Below are 21,805 nucleotides of genomic sequence, written 5' to 3' on the forward strand. Positions count from 1 at the left end.
AAAAGAATGGTCTTGAAAATCCTGATCGAGTGTTGACTAAAATCTAAACAAGTTTTCAAAACAAAACAAAACAAAAGCAACAGAAAGCATGTGTGATACCGCTGTTTCATTTAACAATGATATCCAGCCTAAAATCTGCATTTTTCATCTTTTTGCTGAAAAGTTTTAAATTCGTTTGTAGTCAGCCCAGAGTGCACTTTAAGGTCGCGGATGAATTAAAAAGAGAACAGGACAAACACGAGGATCTATAATATGGATCTTTTGTTGGTGATTCCTATCCCTGTATCCCGCAAGGTTTAGTTATTGGTAGAATACAGAGCACAAAGCATCCATTCCCATTCGGCTAATTCAAGCGAGTAAAAAAACCCAAGATATTTACAGTCATATAGTCAATAACGTATCAGACTTCATTAGTAGATTGTAAAAATATTTTGGAGTTTCTTTACGAATAAACCGTTGTATTTTTAATGATAAACAAGGGGTGGTTTAAATTTTTTTTAGGTTTATCTGACTAGGGAACGGCAGGTGCCTTTTTTACTTGTTAGAATACAGGCCCGTTAATTTTCTTGGGGGGGGGATGCGAAATCCGAAAAAAGTGGTTTAACTTTTTCCTGGGAGGGGGGGGGGGGGGAGTGAGTGAGTTTTCCGATAAGAATCTGGGCACCACATTTTTTATGCACTTACGGGACGTCTATCGTCTATTAGATTAACGACATACCAAAGTGATCTAGAATGCCTTTTTATCTAATTCGCTTATGCTTTATAGCTTTGTCTACAACGGCACGTCTGCATATGGCGAACCGAAAGTGCGTGGACTTTCGGCCGATAAGGGGGGGGGGGGTTTGCACCCCCACCCCCTTGAATATCTCTGTGTATTTAAAAAATCAGATCCTCTTGTTCAAGGATCCTGTTTTTACTATGCGTTGGCACGGGTAACATCGTCTACAAAACTTATAAATTAAACACCTTTGAAAAGCAATCCCTCAACTAAGAAAGGATTTCGCTATCTCGGAAGGCAGGAGACATTTTGGATTAAGGTTAGAAATATTTTATTTGTTTGGTTATCAATATTCAACACAAATTGTGATGGATTTTTGTTTTTTATTAAGAAATCGCTGACAAAGTATCCTAATTTTCCGTGGCCTGCGTGCAGACAAACTTGACCGTGTTTCTTGGTTTTCTCGTTTACTTGTAGCTAAGACTTCTTCTACAATGGAATCTGAAATATATATCAATCATAACGCCGTAATATTTTAGTTTATTGCTCGATTTAAAAACGGGAGAATATGGCTTCAAACATTTACAATGAAGGTATACATTTCAACCGCACGGCACGTGCAAACCAGACGAAATGTCTTGTATCGAATATTATCTTTAATTTGTTAACCGAATATATTCATAATAAATGAAATTTCTTGAAGATGATGTCATATATTGATCTGGCTCCGTTTTAGCCGTGATTCATAACTACAGTTTACTAGGCGATTTTCCATCCTCATCTTGTTTCTCCTCCTCCCCACTGTAACTTCAAGAAATTGGCTTTTACATATATATTCGGTGAACAAATTAAAGACAATATTCGATACACGAACATTTCGTCTGTTCTGCTCGTGGGTATCAGATACGAGTACGGCAACAAGAAAACAATTCCAATTTGTGGAAATGCGCGCTGTCCGGTAGATTTCAAACCGTTTTCCGCCAAACTATGCCGTGAAATTCCAAGTTTAACGATCTAGCGATTATGTAGACGGTTGAAGCAGGTAGGTGCCCTGGTTGAAGTAAATTCAGCTTTTTCGGTTTGCTTGTAATGAAGTTTACGTTTTTTTTTTGTTTGTTTCTGAGTATAATTTATCGCCAAGCGCCTAAGTAACTGTTATTGTGTTAATTTAGGCGGAGGGTACAAAATGCAGGTTGAAGGTCGGATTCAGGTTGAGTACAAAATACAGGTCGGGTGATTTTACCGTTTTCTCTATTTCATTCAATTTGATGTGCAGCAAATTGCTGGCGAGATATTCGTATTATTTCTACGGTCACGTGATCCGTGACGTCATCACCTATAACTTTTTTTTACTTGTCCTTCTACCGTTATACATTAAACACGCACGCGCACTATAAAAGGGAGCTCCCTAGGAAAGCTCCGAAAAATCTGTCAATCAAATCAGTTGAGTTGATAAATTCATCGGACTTGCTATTTGAAAGCTATTTGAAAGGACTGAAGAGTTGAGTTGCTTGAAAGGAGGGAGGAAAACTTCAGCGGGAATAAGTACATATCAGTTGTTGATTACTCGAGGTTCGTGAGTAGTGCTTCAAGCAAATCGGACTTCTGTGACGTTGAGAATTCCTTTGATGAACTAAGACGGGATTTACAATGTTGTTGTTGATCCTTAATTCTCTTAAGTCGACTTTCGTTTCCTCTAGAAAGCTCTCAAAAAGGACTTCGCCACCATTGCAAATGACCGTTGCACTGCTGTGGGATCGACCAGAAGACCGAAACTTCTGGCTTTGGTCTCTATATTTGGGGGTTGTTTTGCGACTGTCCTTTTGGTTGAATCTGCTATCCACAATAACAAACTGAGTGGAGGCTCGTAGGAAAGAAAATAGTGAGACTGGAGCAAAAAGGACTGATTGACACTGGGAAAATAGCGCGAATTTCAAAAGCTGCCTCCATTCACAACAAAAAAGACGGAAAATACCGTATTATTTCAATATGTCGAAGACAAAAATACTATACATGCAACAAAAAGCACATTAATTATTTAGTTAGAGCTTTGTTGACTAATAAAAAGGTGTTTTTTATTATGCTTTATTCGAGCTTTGATTCCCCCTTTGATAACGCTACCAGCCGCCATGTTGGATACTGATTAGTATGCAAAAGGGGGCGGAGCGATCACTTTTATACCGCGCGTTCGTGTTTAATTTGTTTGGTTGATGTGCAGCAAATCACTGGCGAGATACTCGTATCATTCCCACGGTCATGTGATTGATTAGTAATAAACGAGAATCTGAGTATTCAATATTTTAACGCGTCACGTGAGGCGCAGAAATTGAATGAAATAGAGAAAGAAAGAAAAAAAAAACAGTAAAATCACCCGACCTGCATTTAGTACTCAACCTGCGTCCAACCTACCCTTGTCCCAGAGCCTCGAGCGTCTCTCTATTTAGTGGCCAGCGAGGATGAGACGAGGCTCTGGGTTCTCGAAGCGCAATTTCGACTTCTGCAAGGTTCAGAATCTGAACTTGGTCGCTGATTGGCCAATTGATGTGTGGTCATGGAAATGTAAAGTTTGTTCAAGAATGTAAAAATGTAAAGTTTGTCTCTTTACGAGTTAATCAAGCGGCGAGATGTCTTCTCTTTGCTGCCGACCGGCTACGGGAAACCGCTGATTTTCCAGCTTATTCCAGGCGTTTGCTCTCGCCTCAACGATATAGGATTCAACTATCCAAATCAATCGATTGTACTTGTTATTTGCCTCATGAATTCTTTGATAGACTCGTTCCGAGGATAACTGCGAACTTATCCACGATTTTCTCCTCCTTGAAGCGCTTTCCCGAGAAAATGTTGTATTCCCCACCTCCTATTGGCATATTCTTGTCACTAACTATACAGTAATAATGATCCCATGGGTTTTCAGATGAATGTTGTTGTTTTTAAATCGGGTGTTCATGCGCTTTTCATACTTGTGAATTCGATTCCCGAGGGAAGAGATGTTTACATCCAAGGTAGCACCATGTGAAACTGACACATGCTAATCACAAACATTAACATGGTAGTGAGGCAGAATTCGAAATACCGCTTCGAGAGGGCAGAGCCTCGCCTCAACCTCGCTGGCCACTGAATAGAAAGACGCTCAAGGCTCTGGGACCAGGGTACAACCTGCAACCTGCAACCTGCATTTTGTACCCTCCGTAATTTAAGCAACAACGTCGGCGACTGACTTGAGAAAGTGATAGTCTAGTTTTCAGCGCACACGTTCCCGTCCTAGCTAGACCGTAAAACTTGGAGTTTTCACGTTGTAGTTTGAAGGACAACGGCTGAATCTTTCAATTGTTTTCTGCCCTCGTGGTTTTAGTATCGTCGCGGTTTTTCTGTGGTCAGCGCAGTGCATTATGGGGTTGTGTAAAGCCAAGATGGCGGCCATTGCGTTGATGTTTATCTATTCATTAAGTTGGCGATAAGGATAAAAGGAAACAATGCCAGACGGGAACGAAAACCCCCAGAGAGGTAATAAGAAGTCGGGGAGTCCTTTCAAGTGTCAAAGCCAGCGTTGGAGTGCTGGAGAACCGGGACAACGCGAAACGACATGGCAGCTTTGGAAGGTACGGCTGGATGGATGGAAGTGAAGGACGAAGACAAACTAGATCTTTTGCTACTTGTGGCAGGCGAAGAGCTGCAAAATATTATAAGCCCTACCGGAACTGCCCACGGACTACGATTCGCACATATTAAAACTCGACCAGCACTTCAAAGCTAGCAGAAACAACACGCTCGAGCGGTACAAGTTGTTCAGTATGGAATGGCCATCGGAGATGTACTTCTCGGATTTCGAAGCCAAATGCCGACAAAAAGGACAGTTCTGTGACTTCCCTTTCACGCTGGATTAAGCCATTATAATGCTCACAATTGTCAAAAAAAAACAAAACGGCGAGTTACGAAACGAAATCATCCGACTTAAAGTCAGTGCGAGAGATGGCAAAAGCATACGAAGTAGAGAAGGAAGGCAGTGCAATGATAGATACAGGAGCCAACGTCCACAAGGAACAAGGAAGGGAAGAGTCAGAAGTGAAAAGAATAAGCAGGCTAGGGGGTTACAGTGGAAGAAACAAAGGTCAGGGTCAAGCTGAAGAACGAGGCCGGGTTCAAGGAAAACCGAGGTGTCCGAGGTGTGGGAACGAGGCACACCCTCGGGGTATATCATGCCAAGCAAGAAGACAGTGCCGGAAGTGCGGAGGTATGACTCACTTTGAAAGAGTCTGCAATGCCACCGCGAACCGCAGAAATGACAGACGGGTCAACCGATTGGAGTCAGATTATGAGAGCGAAATGTGCTATGTGGCAATAGAAGAGGAAAGCTCCGAAGACGTCTATGCGTATCAGATAAAATCCAACAACTCGACCAGCCCCACTGTCGATCTCCTGATAAACGGAAGCAGCCTGAGCCTGCACATAGACACACAAGCAGATATAACGGTCAAAACAGAGAAGCATTACAAGATCATGAAAAACAGTCCACTAGAGAAAACCAGAGTGACCTTGAGAGCATATTCAGGGGAAGGAAAAGGTCCAGCTCTACCATTACTGGGAAAGTTCAATGCCAAGCTGTCGAAAGGAGACAGAGAAATGCAAGAAACAGTGTACGTCGCCAGAGGACAAGGAGACGTGGCGTTACTAAGCCGCCGACAAGCTGCCGAGAAGATGGGCTTTATAGAATACCACTTAGCCGCGACCAACGTAGAGAGAGATACCATCGCTGACCTGGTCAAAGAATGCAGCGACGTTTTTCAGGGCATCGGGAAGCTCAAAAGAGTAAACGTCAGACTACACGTAGACCCAGAGGTGAAGGGGGTAGTCCAGAAGCATCGTAGAATATCCATTCCACTGAAAGAGAAGCTTGATGAGTTGCTAACAGATGGGAAGAAATGGACATTATCAAGGATGTAGAAGATGAGCCGATTACCTGGTACAGCAACGTGGTTATCACACCAAAGAAGGACGGGGAAAGCATCAGAGCCAGCCTGGACATGTTGGATGCAAACCAGCACATCAAAAGAACAAGACGCGCCATTCCTACACTGAGGGAGCTGGAGACCAGGCTGAACGGTGCAAAACACTTCTCTCACTTGGATATGAATGACGGCTACATGCAGCTAGAGCTGGCAGAGAAAAGCAGGAAGCTGACCACCTTTTTCACGCCAAGAAGGGCTCAAGCGATTTAAGAGGCTACAGTTTGGGGTCAACAGCGCGGCCGAAATCTTCAGTGAGGGAGTTCGAAAGGTGGTAGCCCAAGAACCGAATGCCATAAGTATTTATGATGACATCCTGATATATGGAACAAGCCAAGAAGAACACGATCGCGCCCTGAGACATGTCCTGAAGCTATGGAAAGATAACAATCTCAGCCTAAAGAAGCCTAAAGAAAAGTAGATTTAATTTGACGAAGGTTACGTTCTTCGGCAGACCCCAGACCCGAACAAAGTAGCAGCGCTCAAGGCGGCCGTACACCCAGAGTCGGTCGCGGAAATAAGTTCATTCCTATTCTTTGCTGGCGCAAACGCAGACTTCATGGAAGGATTCGCTCAGGTGACCGCGCCACTCCGGGCACTACTAAAGAAAGATGCCAAGTTCCAGACAGAGTGCCAACGGTCCTTCTTCATCTTCATCTTCTGTAGCCTGATTATCAGTGCCAACGGTGCTTCTTCATCTTCATCTTCTCTAGCCTGAGTATCAGTGCCAACGGTGCCTCTTCATCTTCATCTTCTGTAGCCTGAGTATCAGTGCCGACGGTGCCTCTTCATCTTCATCTTCTCTAGCCTAAGTATCAGTGCCAACGGTGCTTCTTCATCTTCATCTTCTCTAGCCTGAATGTCAGTGCCAACGGTCCTTCTTCATCTTCATCTTCTCTAGCCTGAGTATCAGTGCCAACGGTGCCTCTTCATCTTCATCTTCTCTAGCCTGAATGTCAGGCCCTCAGGGGAGGGGGGGACTGGGGAGAGAATAAGGGACACAAATCCTTTCAAAGGGGTGCGGCAAAAAAAAAAAAACAGAATTTGGATGTGTTTTTCATTGGTTAATAGACAAAGGACGCTCATCACGTGTATGACACCGGAAATAGATGTGAATTATATGTGAGATCTCAGACGCCATATTGAACGCTAAAACAAACGCTACTCGAATTTCCTTATAACTAAAAGAAAGCTCTATGAAGACAACAGAGTTCGAGTGCGCTCTTGTGGATGCTTTGAAATATTTTCCGGGGATGGAGCTGAAAAAGAGCATAAGCTTTGCATCGAAAGTCTAGTCGGCAAGATGTGCTAGGGACCCGGGGGGGGGGGGGGGGGGGAGGGGGGTTCTTCAGGGGAAAAAGGGATAGGGATGCTTGTCGTGAGATTCGAAAAATACCCCTAAAAATACCCGCATACCAAAACTTGCTAACCTAAAAAATACCAATTCTAAGAGAAAAGCCTATTTCTTCTCGGATACCCCCTAAAAATACCTGAGGCCCGATTTTGACCCCTAAAAAATACGACGAGCATTCCTATCTCCATCTAGATAGGCATGACTACCCAGCTTAGCTAGTAGTGTGCTTAAGACTAGCACTAACAGTGTGGAAAATATTTCAAAGCATCCACAAGAGCGCACTCGAACTCTGTCGTCTTCATAGAGTTCTCTTTTAGTTATAAGGAAAAAAGTTTTTCGAGTAGCGTTTGTTTTAGCGTTCTCACAGATATCTCACATATAATTCACATCTATTTCCGGTGTCATACACGTGACGAGCGTCCTTTGTCTATTAACCAATCAAAAACACGCAGACAAGAAGCGACAGGTGAAGACATCGGATTTACAAGTTGGAGACTCGGTCCTGTCCAGCCTAGAGGTGTAGAACAAGGGAACGCCGGCCTATGAGAGCCGGCCGCTACGTGTTCAGTTCAAAAGGGGTTCGCATGTCGTGGCACATAGAGAAGACGGCAGTAGTGTTACACGCAGCACGGCCCACTTTAAGAGAGTGCCATATAGGTCAGAAGATGATGCCACTCAGTGGTCCGCGGAAAGTTCTAAGGAGAACGACGAATCTGGAAACATCAAGGATCGCTACGCGGATTCGACCGCTTCGGTGCGAGATAGCGTGGAAGCGCCTACGGACAACATAGAAGACCCTCAACCGATGAAAGCTTCCAGGCCAGACGGGAAAGAGTTGAGGAGCCTTAGACAACCTAAAGACCCGGAAACCTTCTGGAAGGAGAATTACCCAGATCACGAGCTCGGACGGAACTAACAAGGACTTAGAGTAACTGGAAAGGCTCCAGGACATTGAACTCTCTTGTTAGCATTCACTATTTGCATTTGTTGTTATTAGTTTTGTTTGATAGTATTTAGAAGCCCCCATGTATGTAAAGCATAGGGGGATTGTAGTATCGTCGCGGTTTTCCTGTGGCCAGCGCGGTGCATTATGGGGTTGTGTAAGGCCAAGATGGCGGCCATTGCGTTGATGTTTATCTATTCATTAAAGTCGTTCGCGATGCCGTTGTCGCTGCTTAAATTCCCTATCTCGGTTAAGCCGTCCTGGCGTACAATACAAGTACAGTACAAGCGTACAATAAATCTTGGAGCAGGGTGTGAACAAAAGATTTCTTGCATTTATAAATATTCAACAGAGATAACAAAGATTCGTCACATGATATACCACCAAAAGATTTGTCGCGGATCACCATAAATACCATGGTATTTATACAGAAGATGAGCTGCTATAATACCTTTTTACCGGAACGTTCCTGTTAAAACGAATGATAAGTAGTTGTCATAAGAAATGACTTTTATTTTGCTATTAAGGAGATAAATAAAGAAAATTCTTAGGTACACACAGTAAAGATAGAGAGGTGCTGGTAAGGAAATATACAAAAGACAATGACTTTCGAACTTTCTAGCTACGATGCATTGTTTTTGCTAGATGTTTCCTAATAGATGGCAGCGGCAGTTAAGCTGCAGTGGGACTTCTGTAAATAATTAAGACCTCTTAACAACGGCTCATATCTAAAATCATTATCGTAAGAAAAAGACAACAGAAATAGCAAGGTTAAGTTCCATTATACTGCCGGTAGGTGCATTTTTTAGTGAAAAAGGTTTTTTTTTTAGTAAAACTAGGGGAATGTTTTTATTAGTATTTTTGTTGCGAATAGTTTTCTAAACAAATTTAACTGCTGAGAAGCGTATTGCTTATTTCTAGCCAAACTACCCAATATTTTACAACAGGTTTCGGCCATGAAGCCTAGACCATATAAATGCGTCACTGTTTTTCTGAGTAAATCGTCCGTCGTTTTTTTTTAGAGAAAATCTGGGCATTAGGTCACAATATTTTCCGTTCCTGGTCGCCGCCCGCATTCAGAGGTTGTACCGCATGTAACGTTTTATTTATTTGTTTTTCTTATTTTGGTCTCTGTAGAACCAATATAGAATAATGAAAAATTGATGCCGTTTAATTATGACATGCAAATTAAATTTTCCTTATTAATGTCACCTGTTCGTTGTTTGTCGATGTCAACTTATTTTTTTGTGCTTTATAAGATAGTCAAGCCAAAGAATTTTGTGGAGAATACTAAGAAATTCAACACTCCACGAATCAAAACGAAAATAAGCACCGCGATAAACAAAAAAGGTAAGAGCTTAAGACATTTTTTAAAACATTTACGGTATTAGATGATCCGATATTACATTCATATGATAGGTGTTCATGTTCATCTTAATAAAGGGGATGGAAAACGGATAGATAGAAAAATACAATTTGAAGGTTTGGCATACTGGTTTGAATTTGATTAATAATGAAATGATACTTTTAAAATATCAGTGGCAAACTATAAAGAGTATGACATGTATATATTTATTGACAAGTAATATGAGGGTACGTATACTGAGCTAGTGTGTAATGTGTGGACTACCATGAAACAGGCTTGTAGGGATAAAACTGTAATCGGTGTTTTTTCATATTTATTTGATGTGTATTGAGCACTGCTCTATGAATGGCTGTACTCACGTACTTTTTACAAGTAATGTGTGCATGATCGAAAATCTAGCATACACTTAAAAGTATAATAATTAGAACCTGGTTATAGCATTGAGACATGTACTAAACAGCTTTAGCCCTATACTCTCCCACAATTTTGATGTTACTGGATGATACTCATATGATGCGTTTTTTTAACGAGCTATTTACAAGTAATAAGTAATATGTGTATATATGAAAATCTATAACTCATAAAACCTGGGAATGACGATGACACAACGAAACAGCTTTTTGGCTCTGTAAAACACTGTCTGACGCCTTGATGCAACTGGACGATGCGTTGTCAGCGGCGTAGTCAGGATTTTTAACAAGAGGGGCCCAAAAGACCCTTTCAAGGCATTTTCTCCTGTGCTTTAGATAATGTCTCATACATTTACAGTATTTTTGGCTGCTAAAACGGGGGGCCCAGGCCACCCCTTGGCTACGCCCCTGGTTGTTTTGAAAGAGCATGGTTCAACAAGAAAATCTCATTTTTTTGGCATTGATTAACAATTTTTGTGTTCAAAATGTTTCGTTGTCTTTTGTTGAAAGCTCAAAGCCAGTTCAGGTTGAAGACGTCATGCTCGACCAATCAAAAACGTTTGCAGAACGTAGCGCTTTTAATAGTACAGAATAGATAATAAATAGATAGATAAACCATATGATTTGAGTATGAATAGTGATAAATCCGTGCACTATAGTTTCCCAATTTCGATATTATTTTTTAGTCTACAACAATGACTGACGTCATCTCGAAAGTTCTTATCATTTTGAGCCTGCATGTGGTCAGCGGTCAAGTAATAGAGGAAATTAGCGGCCGAAATTCTGAGGATTACCGGACCAACCTCTTTCGAGCTTACCCAGGTAAGTTATTGGATGACCTAACTTGCGAATACGAGGATTCCTTAGCGAAAATATCCTAATAAATTACAGATAGCCTTTAAATGTAACAACTGGCTGACACAATTTTCTAAAAATGGTGCTAAATGTCTACATCTCTCAATTTACGAAAATATCACAGTAAATTGTCGACCTTGTGAGTTCAAATTATTGTATATTTGTGGAAAAAGGGCAACAGAATCTAATTTGAGCTTTGTAGTCGGAATTGAACGTTTTTCCTTGCTTGTATATACTATAAAATCGTTATCAAAGTGACACTGAATTTTATCTCCTACAACTGTCGGGACAGGTCTTCAATGGACTAAATGCCCGACAGTTTCCAATTTGTTCAAATAAGCCAATGATTTGTAAACCAAGTGAGTTCAAATTATCCTATATTTGTTCAGAAAGGGCAAGCGATTCTGAATTGAGCTTTGTTGTCGGAATCAAAGGTTTTCCCTTGCTTGCATACACCATAAAATCGTTATTTAAGCGACACGAATTTTATCTGCTACAATAACGGGAAAGGTTTTTATAGCGGAGCTCCCACGAAGCGCCGCGAAGCGCCGCGTGAGCGGAGCCTCATACCTAAAAAAAGTGGTATATAAGAAAAATGGGCGCGTGATTTGTGAAATCAAAAAAAAAAAAAACACAGAAATATAATAATAATATTTAAAATTTCTTAAATAATTAAGCGAAAATGAACCAAAGAGTTTGGCGTTTGGAGCTCCGCTTTTAGGCAATGCCTAAATCTATATAATAGTGTTACAAGCAAGGAAAAATATTCAATACCGACAACAAACCTGAATTCAGATTCGCTTTCGCCTTGCTAAACAAATATAGAATACTTTGAACTCACTAGGAAGACAATTTACAGGGTTATTTAAATAAATTGAAAACTGCCGGGCATTTAGCCCATCCAAGACCTGTCCCGACTGTCGGGCATATAGCCACTGCGTGTGTGATAACGGGCTCTTAGCGTAATACCAATTGGCTCTTAATGTAATAACTGGCTCTTATCGTAATACCAAGTGGCTCTTAATGTAACAACTGGCTCTTATCGTAATACCAAGTGGCTCTTAATGTAACAACTGGCTCTTAGCGTAATACCAAGTGGCTCCTAATGTAATAACTGGCTCTTAGCGTAATACCATGTAACTCCTAATGTAATAACTGGCTCTTATCGTAATACCAAGTGGCTCTTAATGTAATAACTGGCTCTTACGTAATACCAAGTGGCTTTTAATGTAATAACGGCTCTTAGCGTAATACCAAGTGGCTCTTAATGTAATAACAAGCTCTTAGCGTAATACCAAGTTGCTCTTAATGTTATAACGGCTCTTAGCGTAATACCAACTGGCTCTTAATGTAGTAACTGGCTCTTAGCGTCATACCAAGTGGCTCTTAATGTAATAACTGGCTCTTAGCGTCATACCAAGTGGCTCTTGAAGTAATAACTGGCTCTTAGCGTCATACCAAGTGGCTCTTAATGTAATAACTGGCTCTTAGCGTAATACCATGTGGCTTCTAATGTAATAACGGCTCTTAGTGTAATACCACGTTGCTCCTAATGTAATGACTGGCTCCTAACGTAATACCATGTGGCTCTTAATGTAATGACTGGCTCTCAGCGTCATACCAAGCGGCTCTTAATGTAATAACTGGTTTCTAACGTAATACCAAGTGGCTCTTAATGTAATAACTGGCTCTTAGCGTAATACCAAGTTGCTCTTAATGTATCATACCAAGAGGTTCTTAATGTAATAACTGGCTGTTAGCGTAATACCAAGTCGCTCCTAATGTAATAACGGCTCTTAGCGTCATACCAAGTGGCTCCTAATGTAATAGGAGCCAGTTATTACATTAAAAGCCACTTGGTATGACACTAAAAGCCAGTTTGCCATGCCCCTCTGATGGCTTGGTCACATTGTCCTGTAAATTGATAACAACCACAATGATTGTCTCCATAAATCCGTTTCCCCTTATTTTAGATCATAGCTTGGAGGGTTCTGTTTTGGCTGCGGCACAAGCATCCTCCCCCATAGATTGCGCAGCTCTTTGTACTTCGAGAGGCCCAGAATGCAAGTCTTACAATTACGCACATGCGCATAGACTTTGCGAGATCAACAGCGGGAACAAGACGGAGAATGCTGAGATGTTTGTGATCAAAAAAGGATTCACCCACTATGAGGAAGAGCCAGTGAAGGTAACAGTGATTAATTCGGAAGCCAAGAGAGGGGTCACGATTGGAGCTTCCGCAACCGGGTTAGAGCTAGTGTAATTGAGTTAAAGCTAGCGTAACTGGGTCAGAGCTAGCGTAACCGGGTTAGAGCTAGCGTAACCGGGTTAGAGCTAGTGTAACTGGGTTAGAGCTAGCGTAACTGGGTTAGAGCTAGTGTAACTGGGTTAGAGCTGGCGCAACCGGGTTTAGAGCTAGTGTAACTGGGTTAGAGCAGGCGCAACCGACTGGGTTAGAGCTGGCGCAACCGGGTTAGAGCTAGCATAACAGGGATAGAGCTAGTGTAACTGGGTTAGAGCTTGCGTAACCGGGTTAGAGCTAGCAAAACAGGGATAGAGCTAGTGTAACTGGGTTAGAGCTTGCGTAACCGGGTTAGAGCTAGCAAAACAGGGATAGAGCTAGTGTAACTGGGTTAGAGCTTGCGTAACCGGGTTAGAGCTAGCAAAACAGGGATAGAGCTAGTGTAGCTGGGTTAGAGCTGGCGTAACTGAGTTAGAGCTTGCGTAACCGGGTTAGAGCTAGCATAACAGGGATAGAGCTAGTGTAACTGGGTTAGAGCTTACGTAACCGGGTTAGAGCTAGCAAAACAGGGATAGAGCTAGTGTAGCTGGGTTAGAGCTGGCGTAACTGGGTTAGAGCTTGCGTAACCGGGTTAGAGCTAGCGTAGCTGGGTTAGAGCTGGCGCAACCGGGTTTAGAGCTAGCGTAGCTGGATTAGAGCTGGCGCAACCGGGTTAGAGCTAGCGTAACGGGTTAGAGCTGGCGTAACTGGGTTAGAGCTGGCGCAACCGGGTTTAGAGCTAGCGTAACTGGGTTAGAGCTGGCGCAACCGGGTTTAGAGCTAGCGTAACTGGGTTAGAGCTTGCGTAACTGGGTAAGAGCTAGTGTAACTGGGTTAGAGCTGGCGTAACTGGGTTAGAGCTGGCGCAACCGGGTTTAGAGCTAGCGTAACTGGGTTAGAGCTAGCGCAACCGGGTTAGAGCTAGCGTAACGGGTTAGAGCTTGCGTAACTGGGTAAGAGCTGGTGTAACTGGGTTAGAGCTAGCGTAACTGTGCGCAATGCATCTTGGGCCCAGGGCGAGAAGATTCCATTGTGTGCAGTGGCGGCCTTTGTGCAAATCGGGGAAAAAATTGGATTCCACTTTTCTCGATATCGATTATTCCGGATATAAAACCTCATCCAATGGTAAATGTTGATTAACACATATTACAAACACTCGTGTTTTTCTTATAAAATGCACACTGTATTTTGGCAAGCTTCTAAGGTGGGACAAGGGGTAAGTGTTCCTTCGGAAGCGCCGGGAAGTCTGACTAAATGGCTGCACATAACTCGTTCTGGTTCTCACTAAGATGAATGAAAAATTGTAAGGGTAAACGCAACACTCTTACCAGAGCCGCGGCAGGTCACGTCAGATGGGGGGGGGGGGGGGGGAGTGGGGGGCACAATACAGAAACATTAAGAAATTTTTGGGAGACACAGCCACGCCCACACAGGTAATTTCCTCATAATTTTTAAACATATTTAGGGGGGGACATGCCCCCAGTGCCCCACCCTCTGCTATGGCCCTGCTTATGATTGCATTTCAGTGTGAATGTGAAGAATGTAATTAGTGGTAATTTAGTATTACAACTCACTACTTAAGTATTATACGGGTGTGTTATAGTGGACTTTTTGGGTGGCAAACTAGAGCGCGCTAAGGATTAGCGGCAAAATATCAGCAACAAAAAGCAAATTGTTCAGTGCTTACGAAAAAAAAGCCGGAACCCTTTTTTTTACAGGAAGGATTAAGTTTCATTTAAAGATTTTATTTTTTCGTTGTTCTCTGGTGTGAGGGCCGCATTCATTCTGATTTTTTTATTTGATTATTTTGTTTTGAATTTGCAACCCAGAAAGGTCGAGGGATGTCTTAGCGCAAGTCTTCTATTAGCTTGAGGTCATTAGTGTGTTGAATTCCTGAAAAGAGAGGATCATTAGCTACGATCATTAAACTGCTATTGATTAAAAATATACTCTATTTTAACAGTCACCTGCGGAGTACATCGCTAACTTCACCACCCTTGGCGCTGGAGGTCGAACTGGTCCAACTTCATTTGGTGACCACTACAAGGGCCAATCGCATGCTGATCACGTGACACTGGTCAGCGGTATCCAGCACTGGACAGTGCCTCACTCCGGTGCATATAGAATTGAGGCGGTTGGGGCCAGCGGTGGATACGACACTACGGACAATGCTAAAGCATACCGTGGTAGGGGAGCCAAAATGGCGGGGACGTTCACCCTGAATAAAGGCGACATTATCAAGATCCTTGTTGGTCAGGAAGGAGGCATAAATTCGGTAGCAAAAAGTACTGGAGGGGGTGGTGGGAGTTTTGTTGTCAAGGGTGATACCCCGCTACTTGTTGCAGGAGGAGGGGGCGGAACTGAATCTCCTTTGTCTAGACATGCGCCCTGTGATGCAAGCAAAACCACTAGCGGCAATAGTGGTTATGGTGGACTAGCCTGGCCGGGAGGGACTGGAGGAAACGGGGCTACCACTGCGGACAGCGATAACTCTGGTCAGTTATAAATTGATTTGATTTCTCTCTTCCACATCACCATCTGCATCATCAATAACTTACGAAACTAAGATATGACCACCACACCACCACCGCCGCCGCCGCCGACCACCGACCACCGACCACCGACCACCACCAACCACCACCACCACCACTAAACTTCAAGTTTAGAATTTGCGCATTGTATATTTGATATAAAGATAGACAATATTATTAGAACATTATCTGGGTCTATTCCAGAAACTATTAATACTAATACGGTTACTAGTACAGTGGGGTAGTCTACTATGGGTCTTAACGTAGTTGTTGATTTATCTAGCCGGGAACTTAGCCGTGGGAAGGTTGCTCTTCTTTCTAAGGGTCTTAAATTTTGTCCTACTCCTAATGAGTTGGATGTTTTTGCTTTACGTAAGGATATTAATGATTTCGTTAGGCGTATAAGGTTAAGGGAATATTTTTATGATCCGGATGCCGTAGATGCAGATTTTTCGGAAACCCCAGCTTTTAGAAAAAAATCATCTTGGTGTCCGGAAAAAGGTCGCGAAGTTGATATAGAGGCGTACGCTAAAGCCTTTGAGGAAGAGATCTTATCTTCAACCAAACAAGGTAAGATTATAGTAATTTGACTCAGGATGAACGCCGAGCTCTTAAGGATTTAAGGTATGCTAAGGATATAGTTATAAAGGGGGCGAATAAGGGGTCTGGGGTAGTGGTCATGGATAAGGATAAGTGTATTCAAGAGGCACTAAGACAGCTCAGTGACAAGGAGGTATATAAGAAAACCAAGGATCTCACGCAGTATATTACGGAGCTAGTAAATAGAAGGGTACATAAGTTGTCTGCTGATGGATTTATAGATGATAAGACTCTAGATTATCTTATCATCAATGGTAAGCCCAGGGTAGGTCTCCTTTCTAAAATACATAAGAAGGGTAACCCAGGTAGGCCAGTCATATCGGGGTGTAATACTTGCACTGAAAAGATATCTGAGTTTGTAGATTATCATATTAAGGATATGGTGCCATCTATACCATCCCATATTAAGGATACTAAACATTTTCTTAATATAGTGAGGGATATGGGAACTTTACCTCAGGGGGCTATCTTAGTCACAGCAGATGTGGTTGGGCTCTACCCCCACATACCCCATGATGAGGGGTTGGAGGCTCTTAAAGCCGCTTTGGACAAACGTGGTAAGTTAACAGATAATTATATTCCTACTGAGGACCTTGTGGACTTAGCTCGCATTGTCCTGGAGAATAATAACTTAGTATTTAATAAGAAGCATTATTTACAAGTATTAGGTACGGCTATAGGTACTAGAATGGCATCATCATATGCTAATCTTTTTATGGCTAAAGTGGAAAAGGAAATCATAGACTCTTATGGCGTAGGTATATCGATGACATTTTCATGATCTGGACTGAAGGTGAGGACGCTCTGAGAGAGTTTATGGCTCACATGAACTCTATACATAGAACTACTAGTCAGGTAATTTTTTTGGATGTTTCACTTACTCTTAGGGATGGGTTTATCTCCACAGATCTGTATAGTAAGCCAACTGATAAGAATCAATATCTTTTTCATACGTCCTGTCATCCGTCTGGTTGTAAGAAAGGCATTCCTTTTGTGCAGGCACTACGTATTCGTAGGATATGTCCGGAAGACTCTTCTTTCGAAAAGAGGGTATTAGAGTTACAAAGTTATTTAGTTAATAGGGCTTATGACAGCAGGTTTGTGGGGAGGGAAGTTGGCCGGGTTAGACGTATTCCGTAGGGACGACACATTGAAAGACAGGCCTAAGGGTAAGAATGATCGTGTACCTTTTGTCGTCACTTTTCATCCAGCTTTACCTAATTTGCCTGGTATTCTTCGTAATTTACAGCCAGCTCTCAATCTTCTAGTAGATGTAGGGGTGCTATTGGTAGGGTACCTATGGTGGCTTATAGGAAACCTAGCAGTTTAAAGGATATGTTGGTGTACTCCTCTCTTAAAGAGGATAGTACTCAGGTTAGAGGTTGTGGTAAATGTGGCGGTAAAAGGTGTAGGGTGTGTAACTTTCTTAAGACAGGGCGGGAGTTTCGCAGTACAGTTACTAATAAGAAATATGTCATTAATTTTGACTTGGACTGTAACTCAGATTTTGTTGTTTATCTAATTACTTGCTCTATGTGTAGCAAGAAATACGTTGGGTCTACAATCAATAGTTTTAGGAATTGTTTTAATAATCATAAAAGTAGGTTAAATAAGCACCCTAGTTTACCGGTTAGTGAAAGAGTTAAGGATGACCTTATCTATCAACATTTTCATTGCGACTGTCATTTAGGTCTTAATAATGTTATGGTACAACTTATAGATAAGTGTAACTCTGAGGCTCAGCTTAGGGAAAGGGAAGGCCAGTGGGCTTATCGGCTTAAGTCTATCTACCCGCGAGGTCTTAATAGTGATGACTTTTTTTGTAGTAGGAACCCACGTAGAGATGTGTAAATTCTTTTTATCCATAGCGCGCGCTATTCTAGAAAATGCGCGTTTTTGTCAGTTGTAATGTTTTTGCGTCTCGCGCCACTATTCTGATGTAAATAAGCTTGTAACGATTCACCTTCTTCAGTCTGCCCTGAAGAAGTCTTATTAAAAACGAAAATTTGGCAGAGTCGAATTCCAGTTTTTGGTGTATTGATATAAAGATAGGGGATAAGAAAGAAGATATTTTTTCCATTTAATCTACAGGTGGAGGCGGTGGTGGTTACCTCACAGGCGGACGGAGCAGCACGGTGTTCGGTGGAGAATACGGAACTGGGGGGGAGGGTGGGAAGGCATTCGTGAATGGTGGAGTTGGAGGGCGCTCGTATACTAATTCCATAGTCGGGGGGTTTGGTGGTGGAGGGGGGGCGTATGGTAACGGGGGAGGGGCAGCTGGGGGCGGGGGTTACTCAGGGGGTGCTAGTGGGGACAACAATTATGATTCCTGTGGGGGTGGTGGAGGGTCCTATAATGCTGGTTCCGACAAGCAAGAGGAATGTTGTTATAATGAGGCCGGTCATGGCCATGTGTCGGTTTATCTTATATCAATATTTGGGTGACCTTCATACCCACTCGGGCGACCTCTTGGAGATCTGGGTCTAAGGGCTTTTCAAGATCAGTGGGAAAATGATTTGACCAAGCAATCAAGTTTTTCTAACACATAGACGCGAGTCTAGAATTGACAGGGATCAGCATTTTTCACCATGTTTTCTGGAGATCCGGGAGCGGGAAAAACTATGGAAAAGTATGTGGGGAATATGTTTGATATGCTTATAATAAAAGTAGTAATTCTTTCTGTTATTTAGTGATACTCACTGTCAATTAGTTGTGAGAAGTTGGTGTTTAATAAATTAATCGAAGTGTGAAACCATCTAATTCATTTTTTAAAATGAGAGAAGATGTTTTATATTTTGATCTAGAGAAGCGGGATTGCTTTTCTCTAACAATTACCGGTCAACTTTCTAATCGTGTAAAGTTTGAATTTCTGAAACATGTATTCTTCTAGAAACTCAGACTGATGTGGGTGAGGGGGGAGGGGAAGGGGTATTTGCTTCCCTTTATCTGCTATTGTATATCGTTATGCCCTCACTTGTGAATAAAATGTTCTTAAGTTATTTTCATTGCTATCTCAATAAAGCTGGTAAAAATCTGATAAATATATCTTTACTATATAGAGCGCCCACCAAAGGGGCCTGACCGCGGTCTCACTTGAACGAGTTGGAAACCGAGCCTAGAAACGTCCAACAGGGGATTATGCTATATAACGAATGCCAGTCCCCAAAGCGGAACACGTTTTGGCACGCTCTAGCTCTTGATAGTGCTATTCATAACTCTTAAAATGAAATTATGTTAAAAAATAAACTAATATCAGAGACTAAGCACTATTCAATAAATTTATAAGCACATAAACAATTTGTTCAAGTCAAGAGAAGTCATAAAAACTATAAAAACTATAAAAAATGCATTCATGTTTAGCATGGCAAACAATTTCTATAATCAAAATCTTTATCATCAAAATAGCATTGTGTCGATCGATGTAATCCAACTGATCCCAATAAAAAAATTCCCGTTTGGCAGTAGGAAAGGTTGTCCAGGTGCAATACAAAAGTTGTTATATAACCACGATAAGAAATAATAATCATTTAGATGTTTGTTCCGGGATCTGTTACTGACAACCGCTTTGTAAAAGAAAGACATCTGTGAAATATTCAGATAAAGACAATGCAAGAGGAAATCACTTTATACTATATACGTGACTCATTTTAATATTCAATTACCTATTTTGTTTTAAAATCTGCTAGAAACTCCCCTCTTTGGTTAGGTCTGCATGGGTCAAACCTGATTGGCCGGCTCTATCGCGCTATTACGCTTATAAAGATGCGACGTTTTAGACGAAATTTTAGTCAATGCTTCTGGCCTTGTTAAACGATAAAGCACTAGCTTTACTCAGAGTAATTTGAGGAATTTTAAGTCAAGGTCGCTACCAACGTGAGATTTTCGGGGTTGAAGACCACAACACAATCAAACGCTAATAGCGGTCCAAATTGACAAAATTATAGAAAGGATAAACGGTTCAATGGATTTATTCACAACTCGATGCGGAAAATCCAGCCTGGAAGAGAACATGATTGACTCGACAGACCTACGAAGTCAGCGAAGCAAAAAAAATCATGCAAGAACTAGTGAACCATCTCTTTTGATGAACAATCCTATTTTGAACAGCCTTGCCGGGAACAGAAGTGCTAGAGAGAATCGCCGAGCAAATAGACGACCGCAAAGCGCGTCAGTCGTGGAGTCTATGCGAGCTTTCGCGATGGCCGGCTTACAGGACTTCATCCCAACACAGAGTGATCCTGACCTTAGCTCACATTATTCTAACTCCCAAGCAAAACTAAAAGAAGACTTCAGAGAAAACATTCAAGAAAAACAAATAATGGACAGAGATATTTTGAATTGGTATAGAAGAGAATACGGTATTTAAGAAAAAAGATCAGATTTGTTCATTTGTGCAGTTTGTAGTTTCTGAAGGCTTGTGGAGTCATCTGGGACGGTTTTCAGTACTGGGACAATTTTAAACTTATATGAATGCAGGTATGCAGTATAATATAAGCATATTTGATTTCACAGACTGCCCGACCAAAAAAAAACTATAAAATGACATATTTTGTACTTTTATTGTAAATAGTCAACTACTTGTATGTATGCGATATTCTTGAAAGTTTCTTTTAGAAAATAAAGTCGTCATCGAATAACAGTTTAAATATATTTCATAAATATTTACTTACACAACAGCAGATAAGTATTTATTCATTTTACTGAATAACCTGGAAGTTTTGAATCGACGAATCTCAGCCAAAATATCAATCTGCAATCCTGATCACACTCATCTACTCATTTGCATATTAGTGAGCCCTGAAAGTCATTAGCATCTCAAACGTCGCTTACGGGAAAACGTTCTAATGAATGGAAGATGGATGAAAGATAGAAACTCAAAACAGTGCATGCTTGGAAAACCATCATTGTCAACGGTCATTGTTAAGAGTAGTGAAAAAGTTTTTTGTATTTCGTTAAAACAAAAACAAAGCCGTTTTAATAATCTTACCAAGTCGATGACGTCCTTGCCTAGCGTACTGCGTCACGATTATCGATTCTATCTGATTGTTAATGTTTCGAACGTGATATTTATTTATGCTGCAGGCGAATTGTAACAACCAAACAGCTGCTAAAAACAATTTTCTACATCTAAAAAAAAACAATCCCTGCTTATAGATATAACAGATGTCCTTTTTTCTGTCTTATTTTTGATGCGTGCTTCAAATTTGAGAAGTTGGGTGAAGTGTTATTATGTATACACCCACAGGTAGCCTCAGTGAAGCTGTATAATTAGCGAAAAAAACACCCCCAAATCGTAATTAGGCATACATCTGACAACAACAAGACATTTTCTAACTTTAAGGCAATTTTATTGGCAACATTTCACACACAAAAAAAATCGCTACTTCAATCCACTCGTTTTCACTTTTAAGAACAGCCGATTCCAAGCTACAAATAAGCTTCAAAACCATTTCCTGGGCTACCTGTAATACACCAAGGGGGCATAAGACATCTCACTTATTTTAAATAAGGTTGCACTCAAAAATCTATGTATCGTAGCCCGAATTGGTTTATGGGTAGTGTGTATGCTAGATCCTGATGAAAGCCTTGCAAATGTTAACAAGCGCAAAAAAAGGGATTCAACAAGCTTTTCAAACTTGAATTAGTGTTAAGTTACTCAAATTTATTGAAAAAAAAGTTTTTATCATCTCCCAGCTTTTCCTGTTTTTTTTTTTTTGTTTGTTTTTTTGGTGAGGATGAAAACA

General features: G+C 41.4%; 1 protein-coding gene across 2 annotated transcripts; it reads left to right on the forward strand.

The window, feature by feature from the left end:
- Positions 1-915: 915 nt before the first annotated feature.
- Positions 916-19,060, forward strand: LOC116603338 (PE-PGRS family protein PE_PGRS30). Of its 2 annotated transcripts, none has more exons than XM_032364413.2 (6): positions 916-1,037; positions 9,282-9,368; positions 10,481-10,616; positions 12,623-12,837; positions 14,894-15,425; positions 18,153-19,060. In XM_032364413.2, exons 3-6 carry the CDS (start codon positions 10,490-10,492, stop codon positions 18,503-18,505), a joined length of 1,227 nt encoding a protein of 408 aa, XP_032220304.2. In that variant the 5' UTR covers positions 916-1,037; positions 9,282-9,368; positions 10,481-10,489; the 3' UTR covers positions 18,506-19,060. The 2 variants fall into 2 exon arrangements, with proteins under 2 accessions (XP_032220304.2, XP_048576687.1); XM_048720730.1 differs by lacking the exon at positions 916-1,037 and adding an exon at positions 8,683-8,810.
- The last annotated feature ends 2,745 nt before the right edge of the window (positions 19,061-21,805 follow it).

This window comes from Nematostella vectensis, chromosome 13, assembly GCF_932526225.1.
Source record: "Nematostella vectensis chromosome 13, jaNemVect1.1, whole genome shotgun sequence".
NCBI lineage: Eukaryota > Metazoa > Cnidaria > Anthozoa > Actiniaria > Edwardsiidae > Nematostella > Nematostella vectensis.

Bases quoted from the DNA above. Each gene is read 5' to 3' on its own strand.
- LOC116603338 (XM_032364413.2), top strand. From the start codon at position 10,490: ATGACTGACGTCATCTCGAAAGTTCTTATCATTTTGAGCCTGCATGTG. The intron at 10,617-12,622 runs GTAAGTTATTGG...CCCTTATTTTAG, and splicing joins CCTCTTTCGAGCTTACCCAG to ATCATAGCTTGGAGGGTTCT. The intron at 12,838-14,893 runs GTAACAGTGATT...CTATTTTAACAG, and splicing joins ATGAGGAAGAGCCAGTGAAG to TCACCTGCGGAGTACATCGC.